The sequence below is a fragment of the Falco naumanni genome, chromosome 8, assembly GCF_017639655.2.
Source record: "Falco naumanni isolate bFalNau1 chromosome 8, bFalNau1.pat, whole genome shotgun sequence".
Taxonomy (NCBI): domain Eukaryota; kingdom Metazoa; phylum Chordata; class Aves; order Falconiformes; family Falconidae; genus Falco; species Falco naumanni.
The window spans coordinates 37,163,908-37,186,586 of record NC_054061.1 but is presented as its reverse complement, the minus strand read 5'-3'; the positions used below and the strand labels follow the sequence as shown (position 1 = coordinate 37,186,586).

General features: G+C 40.5%; 1 protein-coding gene across 1 annotated transcript in view; it reads right to left on the bottom strand.

Moving 5' to 3' along the window:
• Window positions 1-22,679, bottom strand: part of CNTNAP5 (contactin associated protein family member 5) — a 289,036-nt gene that overhangs the window by 120,926 nt on the left and 145,431 nt on the right. Inside the window, exons 7-10 of the mRNA XM_040604535.1 lie at window positions 20,725-20,868; window positions 8,762-9,026; window positions 5,978-6,127; window positions 4,714-4,885 (exon numbers count right to left, since the gene is read on the bottom strand). Of these exons, the coding sequence (XP_040460469.1) occupies window positions 4,714-4,885; window positions 5,978-6,127; window positions 8,762-9,026; window positions 20,725-20,868 (731 nt within the window). The remainder of the gene's footprint in view (window positions 1-4,713; window positions 4,886-5,977; window positions 6,128-8,761; window positions 9,027-20,724; window positions 20,869-22,679) is intronic.

Here is a 22,679-nt window from a genome sequence, read left to right as displayed (position 1 = left end):
CTACGGGCTGGGGGCAGGGGGCTGGGAAGTGCCTGGAGGAAAAGGGCCTGGGGGTGCTGGTCGACAGCTGGCTGAACGTGAGCCAGCAGTGTGCCCAGGTGGCCAAGGTGGCCAACAGCATCCTGGCTTGTATCTGAAACAGTGTGGCCAGTGGAACAAGGGAAATTATTGTCTCCCTGTACTCGGCACTGGTGAGGCTGCACCTTGAATACTGGGTTTGGTTTTGAGTCTCTCACTTCAGGAAGGATGTAGAACTGCTAGAGAATGTCCAGAGAAGGGCAACAAACCTGGTGAAGGGTCTAGAGTACAAGTCTTATGAGGAGCAGCTGAGGGAACTGGCGTTGTTTAGTCTGAAGGAGACTCAGGGGGGATATTGCTTTCTCCAACTACCTGAAAGGAGCTTGTAGCAAGGTGGGGATCAGTCTCTTCTCCCAGAAAACAAGTGACAGGACAAGAGGAAATGGCCTCAAGTTGCACCAGGGGAGGTTTAGGTTGGATATTCGGAAAAAATTCTTCACTGAAAGGGTGGTTAAGCACTGGAACAGACTGCCCAGGGAGGTGGTGGAATCACCATCCCTGGAGGTGCTTAGAAAACATGCAGGAGCAGTACTTGGGGACATGGTTTAGAGACGGGCTTGGCAGTCCTGGGTTAACAGTTGGACTTAATGATCTCAAAGGTCTTTTCCAACCTAAATAATTCTATGAATCTATACTTTCCTGTTCCACAAGGCACTAGGAACAATTTGTAGAAACAGTTTTATCTTGAAGGAGGTGAAGAAGGGAATACAGCACTACTTTGCAGGGCTTGTGGAGCAGACATAGCTCTGATAAGAATAGATTGGGGATACCTCTCTTTGCACAGATCTGTCACCTAAGGACAACATGTAGGTACTATACAAGGGGATGGCAAATCAGAGCAACTTGATATGCAGCAGTAGGAACATTAATGATGCTGGCACTGCAGCTGAGGCCTAGAAAAAGCAGTCTTTTAATAGCAGATGATGCTAACTAGCTTTTTTCCATCATTGGGACAACCCATACTGGTGTGTTCAACCCCAGACTCTACAATGTCTCAATGCCCTACTGAAAGCACATAAAATACGAGTTTGCTGTGTGTTATCTGCTGATCTCAGCCCCCACAGACACATCCCACTCAGCCAAGACCAGAGCAGCTACAGAGTGGCCTCATTCACAGGATCGCTGAGGCTGCAAGGAGCCTCTGGAGGTCTCCAGCAAAAGCTGCCTGCTCAAAGCAGGGTCAGCGAGAGGGTCAAGTTCACTTGTGTCTCCAAAAGCACCTTAACTTAGCACTGTCTCCCCAGACACCAAACTGAAAGAAGGCAGAACTCTTTATATTTCTATGGACATTGCCATTTTTTGTGCGTACTCTGATACCTCAGCTAGTGACAAGGCATTTATTTCCAGATAAATAGCTACTGAAGGATGGAAATAACAAATAACAGGGAGTCAGAAGGCATTCATGCCAAGTTCACTTGAGCAGACATATAGTCCAAATACTAGAGAAATAATGAGATATTAAGGCTTAGTTCCTCAGATGGCTCCATTTAAATTAATTAAGGCTGGTCACTTTATACAGGGAATCATGGGGGTGGGGGTGTGTGTATCTGTAATATGCTTACACAACTAGATTTTCTTGTGAAAACATACTTCTGGCACCAATAATAGCCCTGGTTTATCATCTTTCAAAACAAAGGCATTAATTCTCTTTTTAAGAGGAGGCACAAGATGTAGTGAGCTGCCTACCCACCGCTTCCAGAGCCCAGGCTGGAACGAACTTGGCCTACAAGCCTGTAACAATTAAACTACTTTCTAAATAGAGGCATATTCCTCAAAAGAGTTTTTTTTTTGCTTAGATAACCAAGATAAACGTCCCATTTACATGTTAATTAAGGTACACAATTCCCACATGCACTAAAATTACAAAACCACGTACTTTACAGTGTACACAGCAATAAATCTTATAATTAAGAAAGGAAAGACCACATTTCTTGAAGAAGATGCTTTTACACAGTTTTAACACTCCTTATATAGAGAGAATGAGCAGCTGGATACTGTACGCCTGGAGCCAGATCCCAACTTTCCTACAGCCCAGAGCTGCTGTGGTACAGAGCACTAGGTCAGCTCCCGTGACTAGCTGAACTTACAGTGACAGGAAGGGTCTGACATTTTGTGCAATGAACCAATTTGCACAAGATTTGAAAACAAACTCAAGCATATGCCATGCAGACTACAGTGCAATGCAGTCTTTAGATTTGAATTCAAACCTCTTATTCTCCCGAACTTTCCATCTATAGTTTGTAGTAACCAATTATGCCGTAATATAGGCTTGCAGAACCTAGAATTTTCAAAAATGGTAACAGACTCCATGAATACTTCGTTGTTCAGCCTTTCCCCAGCTCACCCCCAGGCTTAGAAATAATTGTGTTGATAAAATAACACCAAGGATTTGCTCTTGTCTGTATTTTCCTTATTTATTTTCTTTGAATTTCATCCCACTTTCCAGCTGTCCCTAGCTGCTGTGACTATTCTTGAGTTCTGTACTGCACCAGCAGTACTTCATCCTGTGAATTTTTGAACAACTTTTTTAACTTCCTGAAATCAGTTCTGTAAATTTAGCCTCTCTCAAAATTGTGCCCCAGATGTGTAAAATGTGTAATATGATTTAGAAGAAAAAAAATCCTTTCTTATTCCCTGCAAAACAAATTCAGCAGTTATTGGAATTGCCAGGCAGGGGGAGAGGGCGCTGGGTGTTTCACTCAATGAGAAGGCTGCAATCTCCATGGCTCCAGTGAGGCTCGCATCCTTCTGTGATGTGGGGAATTTCTGAACTTCAGCCCAACACCTTCCCACACCACAGGCTTCTCTCTCCCCCTTCAGGGCACCTCCACTCATACACTAAATCCAGCCATAAGAGAATCACTTTTGGCAATTGTAAATCAAATCCTTTTTTTCCCCCTTCTTTTAAGTCTGCCTTGGTTTTGTGATCAAATCTACCTTATGATCTAGGTATATCACATCTGCAATACGATCTACTATAGGTCATACCTACTATAGATCTACCTATATCATATAGTACAGACACATAAATTTAAGGCTGTCCAGGGACCCTCATTGGAAGATGGTACTTTCATCTTCACTAGTTCACATGTAACTTTTGTTTACATGTGTGATACATTCAAGGTAATGATTATGTTAAGTGCCATCATTCTTACTACGTTTGGATCCTTGGCCTGAATGATTGTGTGGGATGAGCACAGACTGAGGGTGGTCATCCTTGGGATACTGAAGGTAAGCAAGACACTCACAGTAGTACCCACAGATGCCCATTGCATCCCGGACTTGGTGACAATGAGGGCACTGGAGACATCCCACAGCACCTCTACATCAGAACAGAAGAGTTCTCTTCTGTTTCAATACACAAACATACAAGTTGCCTTTGAATGGTCCACTCAATCTTAAAAAATCTTTTTCCAAGAAAACAACAAAATACTTTCTCTTAATTCTCAGGAAAGTTTATATTTTCCTTCCTTCTGTTAAGTCAGTTGCATCTTGTTAATTCCATCTACCATTTCAGGCACACCAAGTGTGAAATTCGTATCCCCCTGAATTCAGTCATCGTTCAACATGGAAACAGATTTGATCAGCAGAGTCAGCATTTTCTCTGTATAAGTTAACAAACATGAACATACAAAGGTGAGCACAAAGGTCTCACATAACAGAGCTTTTGCCCACTTTTCAAAGGACTGCAGCTCCAGCAGCCTGATTCCTCCTGCAGTAAGCAATAATGGAGATCAGCCTTCAGCTCTACCTCCCTAAGCAACGTCTGAAAAGATCATGTTAAATGCTTAAGCTCCTAACGCATTTCCAAAGCATCCTTTACTACCCCCTTAACTATTTGAAGCACATGAAATTTCCAGCAGTATTTTTCAGAACTTTGCTAGACTGAAAAAAATAAAATAAAATAACATCAAAGCCTATTATTCCATGTACTAACTTCAAAGTACATAGTTGCAGAAATAATTCAGTAACATTTAGACACTAAAAATCCATAGGAAGCAAAGGAGAAATTAGGAAATACTTAAAAAAAAATAATTGGTTCCTTATTTCCTCTCTATTCTTTATGAGAAAATCTGGGTTTCCTGTCAGGTTTCAGCTTAGGAGGGATTCAGGGCAGTAGTTAAACTGAAATGTGTCTCTGGTAGATATAGACATTTCATCATTATGTTGTCCTACTGAATGGCCAGTATGTCGCATGAGGTGTACCATATCTGCATTATAAATGTGCTGTGCTCTAATGACTAACAAGAAAAACTGTAAATGATCTACTTAAGCAAATATATTAAGGGGATGACATGTTCTGATGAATCAAATAATTTTTTTCTCTTTCATTTCCCTTTAAAACTTCAAAGCAATCAAATGTTGTTTATGCATAAAATTTAATCCTTTCACCAATCTGTAATTTGATTGAATTTGCATACTCTATTTCCCGCAAGTCAACGTGAAGAGAGCATCATGTAATTGAAACCATTTCCCCTCCAGTCCTACCTTTGCTGTAATATTTTCTATTAGTAGTTCTATTATGCCTAATATCTGTAATGTTGGCAGATTACAATTTTCACTTAATACAACCTGTATTTATAAAGCACTAGGATGAAAAAAGAACAAATACATGAAAAAAGAAACAATAATTACCTGTCTTTGATGCCACACAGATCAATGTGTAAATCACTAAAATTCCCCAGGGAGCCTTGCTGAACTAAAATGAGGTCCTTGGGCTGGTTATCAATAAAGATGAGCCTCATACAGCCTTGAAAAGCAGTAATGGGATTTAAACATTGGGAATCAGTGAAATTGTCAGGGCACCCTGTGGGAAAAAGAGAAGAGGCAGAGAAGAATATTGGAATTTTCATCTATTTCTGCTGGGATTTCCTGATGCAAGAACTCAGAGGCTCACTATTCAGTTCTCACTCCTTGTGCCGTGCAACCTCTTGTGTTATAAATCCTTCAGTAAGGAGGGGGGGGGGGGGGGGGGGGGAATAAAAAAAAAAAAGTCAAGTGCACTCAGCCACTGGAAATATCAGAGTATGAGGTTTTCACATGTGTTAAGCGAAAACAAAATGTGGGGGGTTTCCATCTTATTTAAACTCCACAGCTGATAGCAACTGACTCCCATAAAAAACCTGTGCAAATGGGTTAAATTCTTCTGCTGCAGCAACACACAGAGTAAAAGGATGAAATCCTGTGGACAGCAAGCAAGAAAACCATTTATATCTGAGCTTTCTCAGTATTTGGTCAGCTCTAAGATCCAAAGCCTCCTGTGCATCCTCACGTAGTGCTGTATAGGGCAGCGCAGAGGGTTCATCAACATCACAGCCTCACTACAGTAAGCAGTGCACAGAAATAGGTAAAAAGACAGTTGATGACACTTCCTTTTCCTAAATTAATGCTTGCACTCCAGAAAACAGAAGGTAGTATTTTTCAAGACTGTTCTTTCCATTTTCAAAATTGAGCAAAACTTACATTCATTTCCATGAGCACAGTATCTAAATACCTTTGTAGATCTGAGCTGTATGTCAATTAAGCTCTGAAGTTTAAAGTTTCTGAGGACAGTGATATTTACAGGAATATCAATAATACTAGTAGTCCTTGGGATTTTTAACTAGAAAGAAAACCCTTGTGGCTAATACAGCTATGTAGCTTTTGTATGTTTTGTCAGCTAGATGCAGGTACACATTGGCTACTGTTAGGGGTTCTGACCTTTCTCCCTCTTAAGGACTGACCAAGACGACTCTTCCATCTTCCCACAAGTGCTCTGCAGCTCAACAGGGGGGCTAAAATCAGTTAGTACAACATATACTCTTGGCTGCAAAAACTGTGCACATGGGGAGACTTCAATGGTGAGCACCTGAAGGTCTTTATTAAGAAAACCTGTCCTGCATCTGTCTGATCAACCTACCTCCAAAATAGTAGCTGTTTCCAGAGTAGATCCTTGAGACAGTGGTTGCATGGCTAGCAGTGGCAGCGTTGTTATCCAGTGTCAGGGTAATGCGATGTCTTCGAGCGTTGATGTTAACAGAATGCCAAAGCCCATCGTGGAGATTGGTGCCTGGCAAAAAACAAGTATAAAAAGTGAAAAAAAGAGGTGCGGGAGACAACCATGTTCTTCAAACCTCCTTTTGCTTCCAGCTAGTGACCACAAATGTGCAGCTGATCCCCAAAAATGCAGAACTGGCAGCTGAAAAGAACTCACTTCTGGAAACAAACCAGATAGAAGAAAAGGCCCAAGAAATTGAAAGGTTTTGAGAGATTTAAGTAGGTGACCTCACATTTTAAGCTAATTGCTTCTGATACCACAGGCACTCATAGAGCTGTCCAGTCCCTTCACCTTTCTGGCAGCACATTACTACCATGTTGTGGGTATTTATGTCTGTCCATCTTCAGTCTGTTGGGAAACGCTTGTGGCTCATGGGAGCGTGCAAAGATCTCTGTTGAGCTTCTGGTACTAAACACATGCCTGAGACTGCAGAGGATTAGATTCAGTGAGATGGTCGTACCCTGTCTCAGGCTCCAATATGAAACATGACAAACTCCAGTGGGTATCAGTAGGATTTGTGTTTCTTAAAGCCCTTCAGCACTAGGTTAGCACACAGTCTTACTGATGGATGTACCAAAGCCCTTCTATACTGGATTTTGTCATGGGTCTTGTGAGAGCTGCAATTGTTGCTCTGACCAGAAACCTATGAAGCTGTGAGAGATTATAGTACTGGGTAGCCTCTTTCTCTTCTCGACACTTGTGCAAAGTGGGAAATAATCTTTCTGTTTCCTTATTCTGAAAATCAGTGTTGCATCTCATGGCTTTTGAAATAACACCACATAGCTACAAAGAAACCCCACATCCATTCTGACAGCCATAAAAATCAGCGGGCAAGCTTCTGAGCTCACACACAGTGGTGCAGATCAAAAGTAACCTAATTACAGTTCAAAATACTCTACTGTCAGGCTGGAGTCACTGAGATCGAGCACAGACAACTAGTGTTTACTCCCCTCCCTAATGGAATATTTTTCATTGATGTAGCTTTCAGAAGAAACAAACGAGCACTTAGTGACACAAAGAGGTGTGAGAACAGTTCAAAACAAAATAAAAAAAATTGTGGGTGTTACACGTATGAAAAGCCATTTCATTATGGATTTGAAAATGAGACAATTTCCACAGTAATGGCTGTTAACGCATGTACAATTTCCATAGAATAAGAGGCTGGTTTCCCAGCAGAAATGGGTAATTTTTCACTAGAACAAGTCCATTTTGAAGTGAAATATGCTGCTGAAGTTTGAAAAGATGTCAAAACAAAACAGGTCCCATTTGGGGCAAAAATAGGTCCATTCTTGAGCAAGCATGAGTTTATTGTGAGTACCTGACATCTGCAGAACATGGCACTTACACATGGAAAATATGCAGAAATTGCAAGTAGGCAGTTTAGAAATGTTTTGGATAGCACCAAAGGCTGGGCTCGGGTTCATGATTTCAGAACTACATAAAAACAAATACACCAACCAAATATTGACATTGTCTCAGCATTGTCGACAATTTAATTAGGACTGCAATAAAGGCTGGAAACTCAGTTTACAGCATTCAATAGCAGCAAGCTAAGGCGGTAGCAATCTACATGAATAAGGATAGATGCACGGCTGCCTCATTTTCTATCATAAAGGGGAACAAAACACGCATACGGAACAGCTCTGCTTTGACAACTGTCAGATTTTATCTCTGCTTCTTTTAATAGACACATCTGCCCTCTTTTAGTCAGTACTGGGAATATTTTAATATTACATATTTTTAAACAGCTGCTCTTGAAAATATCATTATTATTATTCAGTTCCTTCTGAGTTCCATCACTATTACTCATCCACCTTTGGAAACCGGGTATTCAACCTATGCAGAAAATTAATTTCCCAGTCTCCCACCCAGCACTGCTGCAGAGCACTGGAGTATGTGCAGAGGGCCCCAGTCTTAGAACATTTCAGTTTGGGATGCCAGCACAGCTTACACAGGTCACACTGGGACAGCAGCGGGGCTGTTCTGGTCATGCCTCTGTTGCAGAGTCTGAACTGTTTCCCTGTTGTCTCTGGGAGCCAATGTGTAGCTGTTCTGGTAAGTATTTACAAGCAATTTCCCCTGAATTTTAAGTCAGAGAGGCAACCCTTTCACATTCTTGCATCCCATCAGCCGTACACAAAGCAACTTGCAAACCGGCTAAGGGGGCAGTGAAGCAGTGTGAGGAGAGGAAGCCCATGGTCAGCCTCTTTTCTGAGCATAGCATAAAGGGCGAGTGTAAAGCTACAGTTAGGGGAAGAAAATCAGCTCTGACACTGCCGTGACTTGGGCTGGGGAACAGTGCAGCACCTAAGCTGGCTCCCAGTTGACTTCAGCATAATCTGAGCATGGGAAACAGGAAGGTCTTCAGGTGACCTGACTGAAAAAAAAAATATATTGTGATCGTTTAAGAACACAGAGGCCGAGCTAATTGTCAGGTAGATTGAGACTGGAGATCTCAGGATGCCAGCTTTTTATGCATAGATCTACTTCAAGCTGCACAGAGCACCTCTACCACTGGGAAGCAAGAGAAAATTTAAAAAGATAAAGACGATTGTGTGCTTCCTTATTTCACCATCCTTTCATCCTGTGGGGTTGGACCTTAGTTTTTTAAAGGGAGACAGGTGAGAATAAACAAAGATTAAGTACCTTCACTGATTTCCACTGGGTTCTCTGTCTCTTTCTGAATAAGTAGTGTCAATCTCCCACCATGGAGGTAAACCAAGAGGGGTCCCGAATTTTCAGACAATTCAGTGAACAGAAGTAAGCCGTCTTTATTCCATGTTCGAAACTGGAAGCTGACTGACAAACCGTCAATTTGAGGAGTCCCAGGTAGTAGCAAGTAGCTTCGACTGGTGCTGACAAAGGTGATAGGAACGATTTGTGGTTCTGAGCAAGAAAAGGTCACGTTCCCCTACAAATAATAACAATCAAACGTAATCAACATGACAATTTTTATCGGTCATCTCAAAACATCCACAGTTAAATAAGCTCAAATCCAATAAATTGGATTTCTAATGGCCCACAAGGCTGAAATAGGTATTGTTATTCAGGTACGAATCTTTGGAACTCATTAGCAAATGTATCCGTCCATTCTAGGAAAACACATTGGATTTAAAAATTTTACTTTCACCCTAACTGGGGGGTCGGGGATGGGATCAAAAATCAAAACCTCACTTCTTAGAATCTAAATGTATCCAAATGTCCCATATCAAGACCATGACTAGGTGCAGAAGGGCTTATTTGCTAGCCCAGACAGACCACCTCCACATGGCCACATCTGCTTTGTGTTTCCCAGCACCTCCCATTTCAAGGTAAAGTTTAGCTTTATGTTAAGAAAATCAAACTCGTTTAGATCTATGCTAACTTCAGGAACTGGCACCAAAGGAACAGTAAGTCCGCTTGCACTTTCACGTGCTGTGGGATGTGATACAAATGTCCTGCGTTGGCTCTGCACCGACGGGACTACAGGGGTGTGAATTAGGCAAGCTGCAATTGAGAAAACAAAGCATCCTCCAACGCATAGGGATCCTACCAAGCAGACTAGATTTATTCTACATAAGCCAAAATGCAGTGAGAGTGCTTTTTCTGCCCATTTACACCAATGTTAGATAATTTTAAAAGTAAAATCTCCCTCATCTCCTAAAATCTAGTACACGGGGCAAAATATGAGGCAAATTTTCTGGGTTTATTTCAAATATACAAAATATAATTTGCAATTGCAGTACAGGTTATGTTTTCTTTTACCTTGAGTGACACAGCCCTGTGCTGCTCCGAATAATGAAAGTCAACCTAATGATGATAATATCACAAATAGTTTAAAATAATTACTCTGAAATTATTTCAAAATTCATAAGGAAACTCAAGGAAATAGTAAATTGAATACAGTACTTATAGTGGGATGAAACAAGTGAGATTTCCTTGCCAGTGCTAGGTCCCATGCTTTTGATCAGATATTTTGAGGAATTATTAAAACATTAGATACACAGCAAGCATGGTGAAATCTAACACTGCTTACTGCCAAACTTAGTTGATCACCTCAGTCATCCAGCCCTGAAATCAATGGTGTTATTTACCCAAAAAGCAGCACATTTTCTCAAAGCAGTCAGCAGAATCTGTACCAGCATGTACCACTGTAGTTTGTAGAAGAAATGACTCAACCATTTTGTTCAGCCATCGTAGATTAGCCAGCCAGGTCAATCAAGCCACGTAATAAAACCATAACAATGTATAAAGCCAGGACGCATTTAAACAGCCACGTCTTTCAAAGCCAATCCAGGAGATTGTTGCTTTGAACTAAATTGCTTTGTAAAATACCAACTGGAAACTGATAAAAACATCTGGGTAAAAGGCTTTCTCCATGGTACCACTTTTCATCAGAGCTGGTACCTCACTAACAGGATAATTATAATAACAGCACTTGATGGATGTATAGGAAGTTGCACAGTGCTTGGGGAATTCCTCTTTCAAATCTCAGACAGCTGATGGAACTGTTCCCTATCACTTTCAAACGTCTTTCTTGTCTTTATATTAAAACAGGGGAAAAAAAAAAAAGTTCCAGAAAGAGACCAAGCTATCACTGAATGAAACAACCCTTGACAGATTTATATCTATATCAAGTTATTTCTGTATTCCTTGCCCTGTTAGGTGCAGAATGCTACATACCACATTTAACAATGGCAAAAGGTTATCCATGGGTATATCATGTTAGAATAAGTTTTGAGATATAATCCAAAGTTTATCCAAAGTCACCTGAAGATTAGTCAGGTGGGAAGTATGAAGGAAATTTGCTCTCAACTTTTAAAACTTTTCTACTAATTGTTGGGGGTTTTCTGCATAAAAGAGATGCCATAGGTTTGGTTGTGTGGGGTTTTTTGTTACTGTTGTTATATTTCTGTCTCCATTTTCATCGGAATTAATGACAAATTATAGAAAACTGTCAACTGCAGCGATATAAACAAATACAGTTATCTTACTCTAGAGCTTTTTAAAGGTTTAGACATTTAAAATGCCGATGACAAATTTTCTTTGCAATTCTAGACATTTACAGTGATTCAAGTAATTCCATACAAAGCAGTAAGACATTTACAGACCTTATACATATATAACACTGAAGCTTGGAGGAACGTTCAAACATTATGAGTCTGCATTCAAGTATCTAATTTTCTTCACTGGCAGTGGGAGGCTGTAACAAAATGCAAGACTGTAGAGGGGAAGATTTGCAACTTTTGGATAGGATTTCTGTCTCAAAGCTCTTTGCAGATTTTACCCACCAGAAGAATAAGCTATGCCTAGACTGACTTAATGGTGCCAGAGAAGGTGAATGTTAAGATGAAAAAAACATGTTTACAATGCACAACAAACCTTCAGATGACCTTAAAATGAGGCAGTGAAGACCTTGCATAGTCAATATGCTTTCAGCTGTTTGCAGCAGCACCATATCAAAGTACCTCTGATACATATGTGTGGGCCCAAATATAAGGTCAATTTTCTGCCTGATTTTGATATATTTTGTCTGTGTTCTCAGCACATGCAACTAGTCCTGAACTCATGGATTACTGTGACCCCTTGAAAAATTCAGTAATACTTCAGTCAGTCACACCAGCTAATAATTCACGCCATTCAAGTTCTGCATAGAAGTCTTGTACTGGGACAGGAGCAGCAAAGAGCACTGACTGACCCCACAGCCAATGCTGGGACACATGGGCAGGACCTATGAGTCTCCTCCCATGCTTAACCTGGTGAGACTTCAAGCTCTGTAGACTCTTCATGGACCACACTGAAGGAGAGAAGGTGCGATCCAACCTTCCACAAGAGCAAGCAGGTGGGAACGCATAAAGGCAGTGCTGAAGTATTCTGTGTTCTGGGACTAAAATAAATCTGGGGGATAGAAAAGAGGCATGCTTGCCTTTTGGGGGCGTTCTTTTAACAAGGTATTTTTTTGTTACTTTTATTCAAGAGTTGAGATCTCCATGATGTAAAGGACATAAACTAATTTTAATCAGAGCTAAAAACTAGCTAGGAGATTTGGAAAACCATGTTAAATAAACCAACAGATGCTATGGAAACTTAAATCAGTTCAACTGACTCATTTAGGAGGGAAACATCTTCTTAAGCAGCATTACAGAGCAAAACTGGATTATATAGTGAATATACACCAACAGTAACTGCGATGTCCTCACACTGACCAATGCCATCTACTTAGAGACAATAACATGAAAATTTGGATAAAGAAATAAACACCACTGAAGTGGCATAGGTTCTTATTACAAAAACTGTTATATTTGCTCTGAATGCTATTCTCAAATTATTCTAGCAAGCCTAAGTCAGAAAGGTAAACAGCTCCCCCTAAACCTGCATCTGATCAGGAGCATTTTGCTTTAATTGGCAGCAATTCTGGAACTCTCAAGGGTACGTGCAAGACTTCTGGCAGACACTTGATTTTATAATTGAACCCAGTTTAACTGAAAAGTAAAAGCTCATTGGGTAAGAAATGGGATAAGAAGAGTCCAATCCCTAGAGAAAATAAAGGAGATTCTCAGCTCTACCCAGCCGCTGGAAACTTCAGCTATCACGTGGTGTTTGAGAATTCCATTGAGTCTATCATCTGACTCATGAGAGATGACTGATTAATGACTTCCCTAATAAACAGTGAAATCTTTTGAAAAGAGTTCTTATTGTTCTTACAAGATAAACCTTTTGAATCTAGAAATGTCATGGAGATATTTGCAATTTGTTCACTGGCTGCCATGACACTTGTCTCAAGAGTGCAAGCACCCCAGATTTCTACAAGCAGGGTATGGCTGCAGAGTGGTTCTTGTTCAAGTAAGATGTTGAATGAACAGGTGACAGACAGCCTGTTACAACATTTTAAGAAAGAATCAGTGACTTTCTTATTAAAAAGAGAATGGAAGAACACAGTTGCTCAGTGATGAGGATAAAAGTGGATTACATAGAAGACCTTCTGAGCCATAGACTCATCCAAAACTGACTGGAGTATTTCCAGTGACTTCTGCAGGACTTCAATGACACCTGCAAAACTTTAATGAATCACTTCAGTCTTTTCTGACCTTTCTTCATGTAGTATTATGTACTGCTGAATGAAGAGAGGAAACTGCTATAACACCACAGTCAGGGCAATTGTTGACGAGTTTCTCATACATCCCTTTTGCTCTCACAGAATATTAATCAAAAGTAGTATGTACTTGGGAAATTATTCAAACTGCCAGCTGAATTGAAATCCTCAACATCTAGCCTACCAAAGGATACATGTCAAGATCACAGCTTGAACAGTAAGAACAATAAATGAGTATTTTCTGAGCTCTCATTCTACCTGCAGTTTAGAGCATCAAATGGGCATTTACCTTCCTTATTAATCACTATGGATACTATTAAATAAAAATAATTTGTTTTCTGCAGAGAATTAGAAAGAAAGATTTCATATGACAGGTAAAGGGACTAAAGTCCCAGGCCTGGCTGAGATACAAATGTGGATGAACTGGAAAGAATGTCTCTAGCTTGGAAACTGGAGGACTACTTCTAGCTGTGACGAGACTGAGGTTGCAGAAGACTTTGCAAAGAGAGTAACAGAGGAAAAGATATGACCTCTGATGCAGTTTTAAAAGGATAGGATTAAAGATTATGATTCAACTCTGAGCAATTAGATTTCAAGAATGGGGGAGGTCCCTTCAAATCCTGTTTTTAAATTAACTATCTCAAGCAGAACAGATGTCAGCAGACCCACATAGATTTCAAGTACTTCTCAAACCAAGACATTGCTAAGCACTGAATGAAAAGCAGATCAAAGCAAGATGCCAGCTCCAACCTTCTGAAATACTGGTGCAAACTGTCTTCAAACAGGATGTGAGAGTACCAAGGCACACGGTGTTACTTAAGTTAGGACTAGTCCACTGAGTGAGCAATAGCGTGGCTCACAGCTTAAGGGAAATTCTTATACTGAGGTGGGTTTCTCTTTTTCCAAGCAAAATTTCATGATGGAACTCTGAAAGCTTTCCTGATCTAAGTTTCATTGAAACTAACACATCTTTGTGATAACCAACCCTGTCATAGGGAACTGCCTACTCACTGTAGGCATCAAGCATGTCAATAAAATGTTAATTGTTTATCACATTGATTTAAGTTGTTTATATTAAGTTAAAGTTCCTATGTGGAAAACGTAGCATTAAACGAAAAAGAAAGCATCAAAAAAAACCCTTGAACACTGTAACTGTGACAGAATTAAGGATGAAATGCTTGGCTAGGTATTTCTAGATGTTCTTTGTCTCAGACTCCTAAGCTATGTCACTGGCCAGAAGTGGAACATGGGATTTTACCATTTTTATGCCCACAGTAACTGTACATTATTGTTCCATTATATGGTACAGTAGCTACAAGTTGCTGACAAAAGATGGGAGCAAATATAGAACTATTTTGGAAAAATCATACATCATTTCCCTTAGAGAGACAGAAAAAGGAGGAAAAGAGCACAGGAGGAAACACACACACACACAAAAATACAGAATACTTAATATTTTCCCTCTGTGGTGGGTGGACCATGGCTGGATGTCAAGTACCCACCAAGCTGCTCTATCACTCCCCTCCTCAGCGGGACAGGGGAGGAGAAAATAAGATGGAAAAAACCCTCATAGGTCAAGGAAAAGGCAGTTTAATAAAGCAGAAGCAAAGGTTGAGCATGGAAACAAACGCAAACAAATAATTTGTTCTCTGCTTCTCATCAGGAGGTGAATGTTCAACCACTTCCCAGGAAGTAGGGTTTCAGTACCCATAGTGGTTGCTCCAGAAGACAAACACTGCCATAACAAATCCCTGTCCTCATACACACACACACACCAGGCATTCTCTCCGTTTTTATTGCTGAGCAGATGCCATATAGTATGGAATATGCCTTTGGTCAGTTTTGGTCAGCTGTGCTGGCCATGTTCCCTCCCAAGATCTTGCCCACCCCCAGCCTACTGGTGAGGGGGGAATGTTGCAGAGACAGCCTTGATGCTCTACCAGCACTGCTCAGCAGTAGCCAAAACACTGCTGTGCTACCAAACACCTTTCTAGCTGCCAATACAAAGGCAGCACATGAGGGCTGCTATGGGGAAAAGTAACTAGGTTTCAGCCAGATCCAACACACCTTGCTTTGAACAACAAGCAGGAATGAAGCCAGCCTTTCAAATTCGTCTTGCCAAAGTGAATAAGATAAATGTCTTAGATCAAACTGGCAAATTTGCACAATCCAAGACCAATTTTTGTTCCAGTTCAAGGCAAACTGATCTACAGCTTATTAGGTTATATTACCTGGGACAAAACACAGCAGCAAGGAGATTTATTATTATTATTATGAAAACAGATCCACATGTACCTTAAAATAAGAAGTACACAGAAAGCAATTCTTACCAGCTTTTTTTTTTTAATGTATTAGTTTTCTTTATTAGATTTTCTTTTTTTAAATTCCAGGCATCCGTGTATCACAGCACAGCACCAGCCTACAGGGTTGGTATGAACTGCACTTGCTCCAGGCTCTTGACTATGATGGGGTCAGTTTGCCCCTTTCTGTTACGCTGGGCAGCCAAGTAACCAAGCAGTTCCCAAGACCTTACCTACTGGAATAAGACCTTACGAAAAAGGACATTTAAGCCTTGGCTCTACAGCAAATTACATGTTCCCTATTTTCCTTATCCCCTGCTAACTCCTATGACAATAATTAGCCATCTTTCTTGCTCTCCTACAGGGACTAACAGCTTTAACACCTCCCGCCTTGAAACATCCTCCTCTGCTCAGCAGGTGCTAACTGCCCTATTCAGTCAATTTGACTATCCAGATAATGTAATAAATTAAACTCTGAACAACTGTTTCTAACCTCCAATTTGCTGAAGGCTGATGACTCTCAAAAAGGCCTTGTTCGCTCAAAAACTTGCCATTTTTTTTCTGCATGTATCAACCAGTCTTACAAAAAAATATGGTCTGTCTCTCCCTGAAAGACTTTCTTCACTTGTGGCCATCACAACTATCAAAATTGTAAGACAAAAACTTTTATATCAAAAATAGAATTTATTGTGGTACCTACATGATGGATTAAATATTTACAGACTGAAAGTATTTAGAATAGTAGACAAAGCCAACTTAAATCAATGGGAAAGCTATCATTTAAATAGACTTTATTTCAAGACCTTGATTGAGGTGACACACTTACTTTCTTTCAAAACAATCCTGTTAAACTATTCAGCAACAATAAAACAGAACCTTAAAATGAATACTATTTATATAGACTTTCTTACTATTCCACACCACAGGTAGGATGTGAAGGACACTCATCTGAAGACCCAGAAAACAGGCAGGAATAGAAGAAACCATAAAAAGTTGGTTTTACAGGAACCAAATATTTCTAGAATCTGAGTTCACCTGTCTTATCTAAAGAACAGCAAACTGAGTTATTTTTTAATAAGCAATTACTACTCATTTTTTCATTAAATAATTGCATAAATTTATTTTTTTTTAATAAAGTTAACCTAGTCCTGTAAAGTGTTGTGTAAAACGTCACTAAATAGTTCCAACATTTTTTATTTATCATTCCTATAATCTGATTGCAGTGCAAAAACTAAGGGGGGGGAAGGGGGAAGATACACTTAACTCCTGGTTCTCCAAACCTTTGTAGGGTCCTTCACAAATCACCAGGCTGACTTGCACTAGCACTTCAGTAGAACGAGACATGCATAGACAAGTAAATTATTCTCAAGATGAAGGTATCTCAAATCAGCTTAATAAAACAGCATGTTCGGATTCTCTATAAAGGGAATGAATTATTAGTTTACATTCTCCTGTCACTAGGTATCCTTCCCTGCTCTTTGATGCTGGCAGTTGGTTATTTCCCTGAAGCGCCACAGTTATGCATTTACATGTCACCAAATCCCTTGCTGTGCTGAATTGTCACTCCCAGATCCAATATGGCAGGCCAATGTAGAAATTCAAGCATATCTGAGGGGCTGACAACTTCTGCCTTACAAATATCCTACACTCCTCTCAAGTCAGCGCAGGGTTTGCTCTGCTAAATAAAAATACTACTCCAATTCCTATTACCTAAAGGTAATGGAAGGGAAAGGGGGATAGGGTGTTCCTCAGTTTCAGTGAGTACGCAGGGTAAAACATTGAGAAGATTAAACACAGCATCTTTTCATGACCTCTTCACTCCATTTCTTCAGCTAGACAGCTTCTTATTTTGGCATCACAAATCAGTAACACAAGAAGACTTAAGATCCAGGCCACAGGTGACATCAGAGCAGTTTCTAAGGGTGCAACCTAAATCTAGCAGTAGGTAACCACTGGTGGCCAGGATACTATAGCTATTTTCAGGATACTATAGCTATTTTTCTCTTAACTACTCCCTCAGCCAGACATATTTAGTAATTCTCAATGAATTTCTCTTCACAGAACTTGTCCCATCTCCTCCTGCATCTACATACACCCTTAACAAGCACAAAATCCTTCAACAAGGACTTCACCATCTCAGACAGCAACAGCTCAAATAACCTTCTTTGAAGGACATTTCCCCCTGTGCTTCTTGTAAATGTGGCTCCAACTAGCGTATTTTCCTCCTCCTAACTACTTGCCCAAGAAGCCTGAGTAACTGTTGTACAATTTCGCATAATGGGCAGTCTGCACTTCTTTTGTGCTGAGAAGACAGCTAGTAAACAGGGTAGATCTTTAGATCATTATTTTAAAGTGCTTTCTGAGGTTTCCCAAGGGTCCAGCCCTACTACCGTGACAATGGTAATTACAGAAATTTGACTTCTCTTAACCTCTTGCAATTAAAACCCGTAATCCCTTCAGAGAGCAAATAAAAGATGCCCTATCACTTCTCCACACTCAATGACCTAGGGGATAAAAAAAACCCACAACAACAAAAAGCCTTACAACATGCCATCGGGGACAGAAGAAACCCCAGAGGGAAGATAGATAGACTGTCCAAATAGATAGGGCTACCATGTAGAGAGGTTAAGTATCACACAATATAAAAATGGAATTCCGAAAGCAAGTTCCAGTTCAAAGAGACAGGCTGCCTCGTTATCTTGAGATGTCTTCTCAAGGGGATTTATTGCAAGTCTGACAACTGCAAATGAGCTACAGAAAAGAACAGACAGAATGATAATCACAGCCATCACCCAAGAGTACAATACATAGTACAGTACGCTGTTATTGACAACCTGTAGTTTCTTCCTCTGACTTTAAATGTAGCTGATTTGGGACCATTATTTACATAGAGGAGGAACTACTTCATAAGAGGAAATCTATACCTCCAAAGCTGTTGTATCATTTTCCTGCTTGTGTGAAAGATGTCAACAGTAAAAATACCAAAGTTGATCGGTACGAAAACCCACAAGTTTGGCTCACTGACTCTGTCATCGTTCACAAAGGCACAGACAATGAAGTGGAGCCTGAGTATTGAAGTCTGCTTCCCTTTTGGAGGCAAAACCTAGTGTCTCTGAGCATTAACGGCTTTCTAATCCCAGACTGGTTTGTCCTCAAATGTCATTTGTTAGGAGATAAAGGTATTTTGAAGGTTAACAACACAGAACCATCTCTGGTGATATCCAGCTTGTGCGGAGGCAACACAAGCATATGACACATTGTTGGAAGAAGCGATTCCAAGTCCCTGCTATATTTAATTATTCTTCTGTGCTGTTCCTTTCATCACATTTCCACTCCAGACCACCTTAGCAACTACAAGAATGCAAAGCAGAGAAGCTTGCAGCTCTCTGGGGATACAGACTGTTGCTTGAAAACCTCAATGAACTTTGAGTAAAAGCATTTAGTGCAGAGGAAATCCAGCAAGCAAAAAACTACATTCAGCAAGAACAAGTCATTTTCATTTGAGTAAGTAAATTGCTAAGGAGTGGGAAAGAGCAGAAAGACAGGAGAGGGAGATTATCCTGTGAAAGCTAGAAGTACCTGAGAGTTGCCAGAGATGGATAGCTGCGATGGAAAGGATGTTGGAAAAACAACAGATCTGCTGGAGCTGGTTCCTATAGAAGGATGTTCATCTACGATTATTTGGCACTGCGAGTGTGGCAACCTTTCCATGCACTTTGCATATGCAAGTGTCACAGGCACAGCACATAGCAGATCATAAATCTCACAGAACGCAGTACAGCAGCCAGCCTTTGAAAACTATTGCATTAAAATCATTGCTTCTGTGAGGGACACTGAAAGGTGGGGGCACATCGCTGCTACCTTAAATTGACAAAAGGAGCAGGATTAGATCTAGTTTTGTCTAAACCAAATATTGTGATAACAGAGTTTCATTGCCTGGGGCCAGGCTATACCCAGACAAAAGCCTTCAGAGAAAAAGTGCATTACAAAGTTTTTCTTCTCCCCTTTAGGAAGGCCTTCCCATCACCCACTTGGCAAAACAACCAGCTGTTTAATGTCCTAAGAAGCAGACCAGGGCTCTTTGCTCCCCTTAGAAAGTAATCTGAGGGGAAGAGAAATTTAACACAGTTCATAAGATCTCTGCCTTAGAGATCAGATTTGAGCTTATTAAAGCAAAGTCTCTCAGTCCCAGGCTAAGGGAATATCCTGGAGGCAAGTCCTGACTGCCAGCGAGAAAGTGCAGGACTTCTTACCCATCACCTTTCCATTTTGACATTCCCTGTGTATTCAGCCTCGCCCTAGGCAGGGAAAGTGGGGAAAGGAAGGACTTCTTGTGATCTTTTGGCTTGCTTTGTTTTAGCTTTGGTCTGTTTATACACATTACTACAAAGCAGAAGATGCCATGAGAGCCAAAAGCAGTTTCACCTCTACATTCTGCAAATACACAGCTTTAGCCAAAAGGCACATATCAAAGCATGGTGCAGGAGTGAGGCACAAGATAAGCAAACTGAATTATTTACAATTTGTCAAAGCTGCATGGGAGTGTACTATTCCCTCTTCTTACAAAATAAAATGTTCTTTATTTGCTCATTATATATTTAAATATATCTGTAATTTTGGACTGTATTAGGTGTGATGTTACATTTATGTTTTATGTTAGCAGGCTGGATAAGACCATAGAACCTTTTGCTTTACCTCTACTGTACCATATTTAGAGACACTATTACCAGGTCAATGGTTCTCAGAACTGCCAATACACTGAATATAAGGGGAAGCACAAACAAAAATATTTCCAATAATAAAATAAACATCTATTCTTCTTTATAATACCAACTCAAATAGAAGAATAAAATTTTGCTACTACTGTACTCCACCACAGAGTGGAGAATGGTTCAGAAAATAAGATTTTATCTGAGTTAACCAGAAAAAAAATGTCTTTATGACTTCTATTATGCCATCAAAAAGAGACATTTTACTCTTGGAAAAGGAATTTAAAAGTTTGTCCAAACAATTTCTCATACACCTGGAAAGTCAGTGAAATGTATTAATTTCCACACATGTCTTTCAATAACTCTTACCAAAGCAGTCAGTGCTGACCGGTGTTAGCCTCAGCAATATAATTTTAACAAGCTAATTATGCCCATGGCTATCTAAATCTAAATTCCACCCATTCAGTGCAGCTGGGAACACCAACAGCATGGAAGTAGAGAAGGAAAGCATACATTATCGTCTCTTACCACAGTATAGATCTGAGGTTTGCGCCTTTTTGCGAGGTCAATTATATTGACTCCGTTGTAATAAAGGTTCTCAATGCACCCGTGGAAATTTTTCCTCTGAAAGGTTCCTGGCTTCCCTGGAACAGGAATCCCTCCGAAACTGAGCTTTTGGAAAGAATAAAAACAGTATTTGGTTATCACCCCAAAAGCAAATGGGCAAAGCCCCACACCATGCAGCCAGCCAGGATATTATCTAAGAACCAAGTCACACAAACAGTATCACCTCAGAACACAAAGCAGGATCTGGCTGCCCAATTACATTACAAGACTACAAGCTGCATAGCATTACAGCTGTTGGAGAAACGCTGCTGTCACAGACAGCTCACTGTTTTGGAAACAGCAGTGAAGAGCCTTGACACACCACTTCACCAACATAACACCACCAGCCCCCCACCCAGGAACAACCAACGCACAAGATAACATTTAAATGGTCTCCAGCCCACAGCCCCCACTGGCCTGGAGGCTGTCACCCAGCAGCAGACCACCGTGGCCAGGAACCACTGAGCAATGGAGGAATAAACCTCAAAGCATCGGGTTCACCTGCAAGCTGGAGTCACCCCTTTTCATCAAGCAGATCTCTGAACAGTTCTGGTTTCAGCCAGTGAGGGGTAGTACCCCACACACAAACTACCCCATTTGCACCTTGCAGCTGTTTTCCCTAAATATCACTGTTGTTTGGTCTTTACAATACTCGCACGTGGTATTTGGGACTTGAGCAGTGTAATGGAGAAAGTTTGAGGTTTTACTTTTAAACAAAACTTCTGCTGTAATGTTGTCTAATCAGCATTGTGCAGATTACAACTCATCACTTAACTGGAGGGCTGAAAGCCCTGGAAGGACAAAGACCCTAAGAAAATAAAGCTTCCACAATCCTTGAAGCATAATAGGGGAGAAAGAAGATGGAGAGAAGGCAAAAGAAAAAAAAAAAAAAAAAGGAAAAAACTAAACCCCGCAACTCAAAAAAAAATATAACTCTATTTTCATTTTCCAGATGACGTGGCTCATTTCTAATTAACTCTACCGGCTATTTTTGCTAAGTCTTACTGTTGGTACCACTGGGTTTTTATTAATTTTTCCCATCGCAGCCAGCAGCATCGTGAGTGATATCATGCAGATCCTGCAGCCACCGTACTTCACAGTGCTTCCAGCACATCGGGAGCTGTGCTGCAATCCTGCTGCATCCACTGCATCAAGGGCATGCACTGCTGTGTGGCAACACTTACATGCTGACGGCTTCTGGAACCTGGGCAGCCTTATTTTCTGTCATAATTCCTACCCGCTCACCTCAGCTCAGTATCACAAAAGTAAAGGGAAATTTGGAGGCTATTTTTCCTCCCACTCCACCTAGCAAGCTGGGATACATAAACAAATAAAACCTCCCTGGATGACCTTGAAAGTATTTCTTTGAAAACAAGTCCTTAATGAACTTGCACCTCAGCTGAATTTAACTGATCACTTCAGAGAAATAAAGAGTGAACAGACTGCTACTTCACATCACTTACAGGTTCATTATTGGCATGAGCGCTTATGTGCTGGCAATGTTTTGGGTTTTTTTTCCAGTAAGAATCATTAGTTCTTCCTTAGAACACCAGAATTTCCTTTTTTCATGTTCTCTTTAAGTCCCCTGCTTAGGGACTATGTATTGGATTTCAAAACCAGAAGAAAAATCAATAGCAATTATACCACTGCATTATTAAGAAAAGTTTCCTTTGTGATTGGTAATAATTTTAATTACCAAACTAATGGTTTTATTACCCTCAGTAAGGTCTTTCAACCCAAAAGTGTGCTGAGATAAACTTTCAATAGACTGTATTGCTGTAACGTTCAGCTGATCGTCTCAGTGAAAATGGAAAGAAAACACAGTGTGGAAAACTAAGCACCAGGGGCCAGGACTGAGTGCCACAGAATCAGCAGTG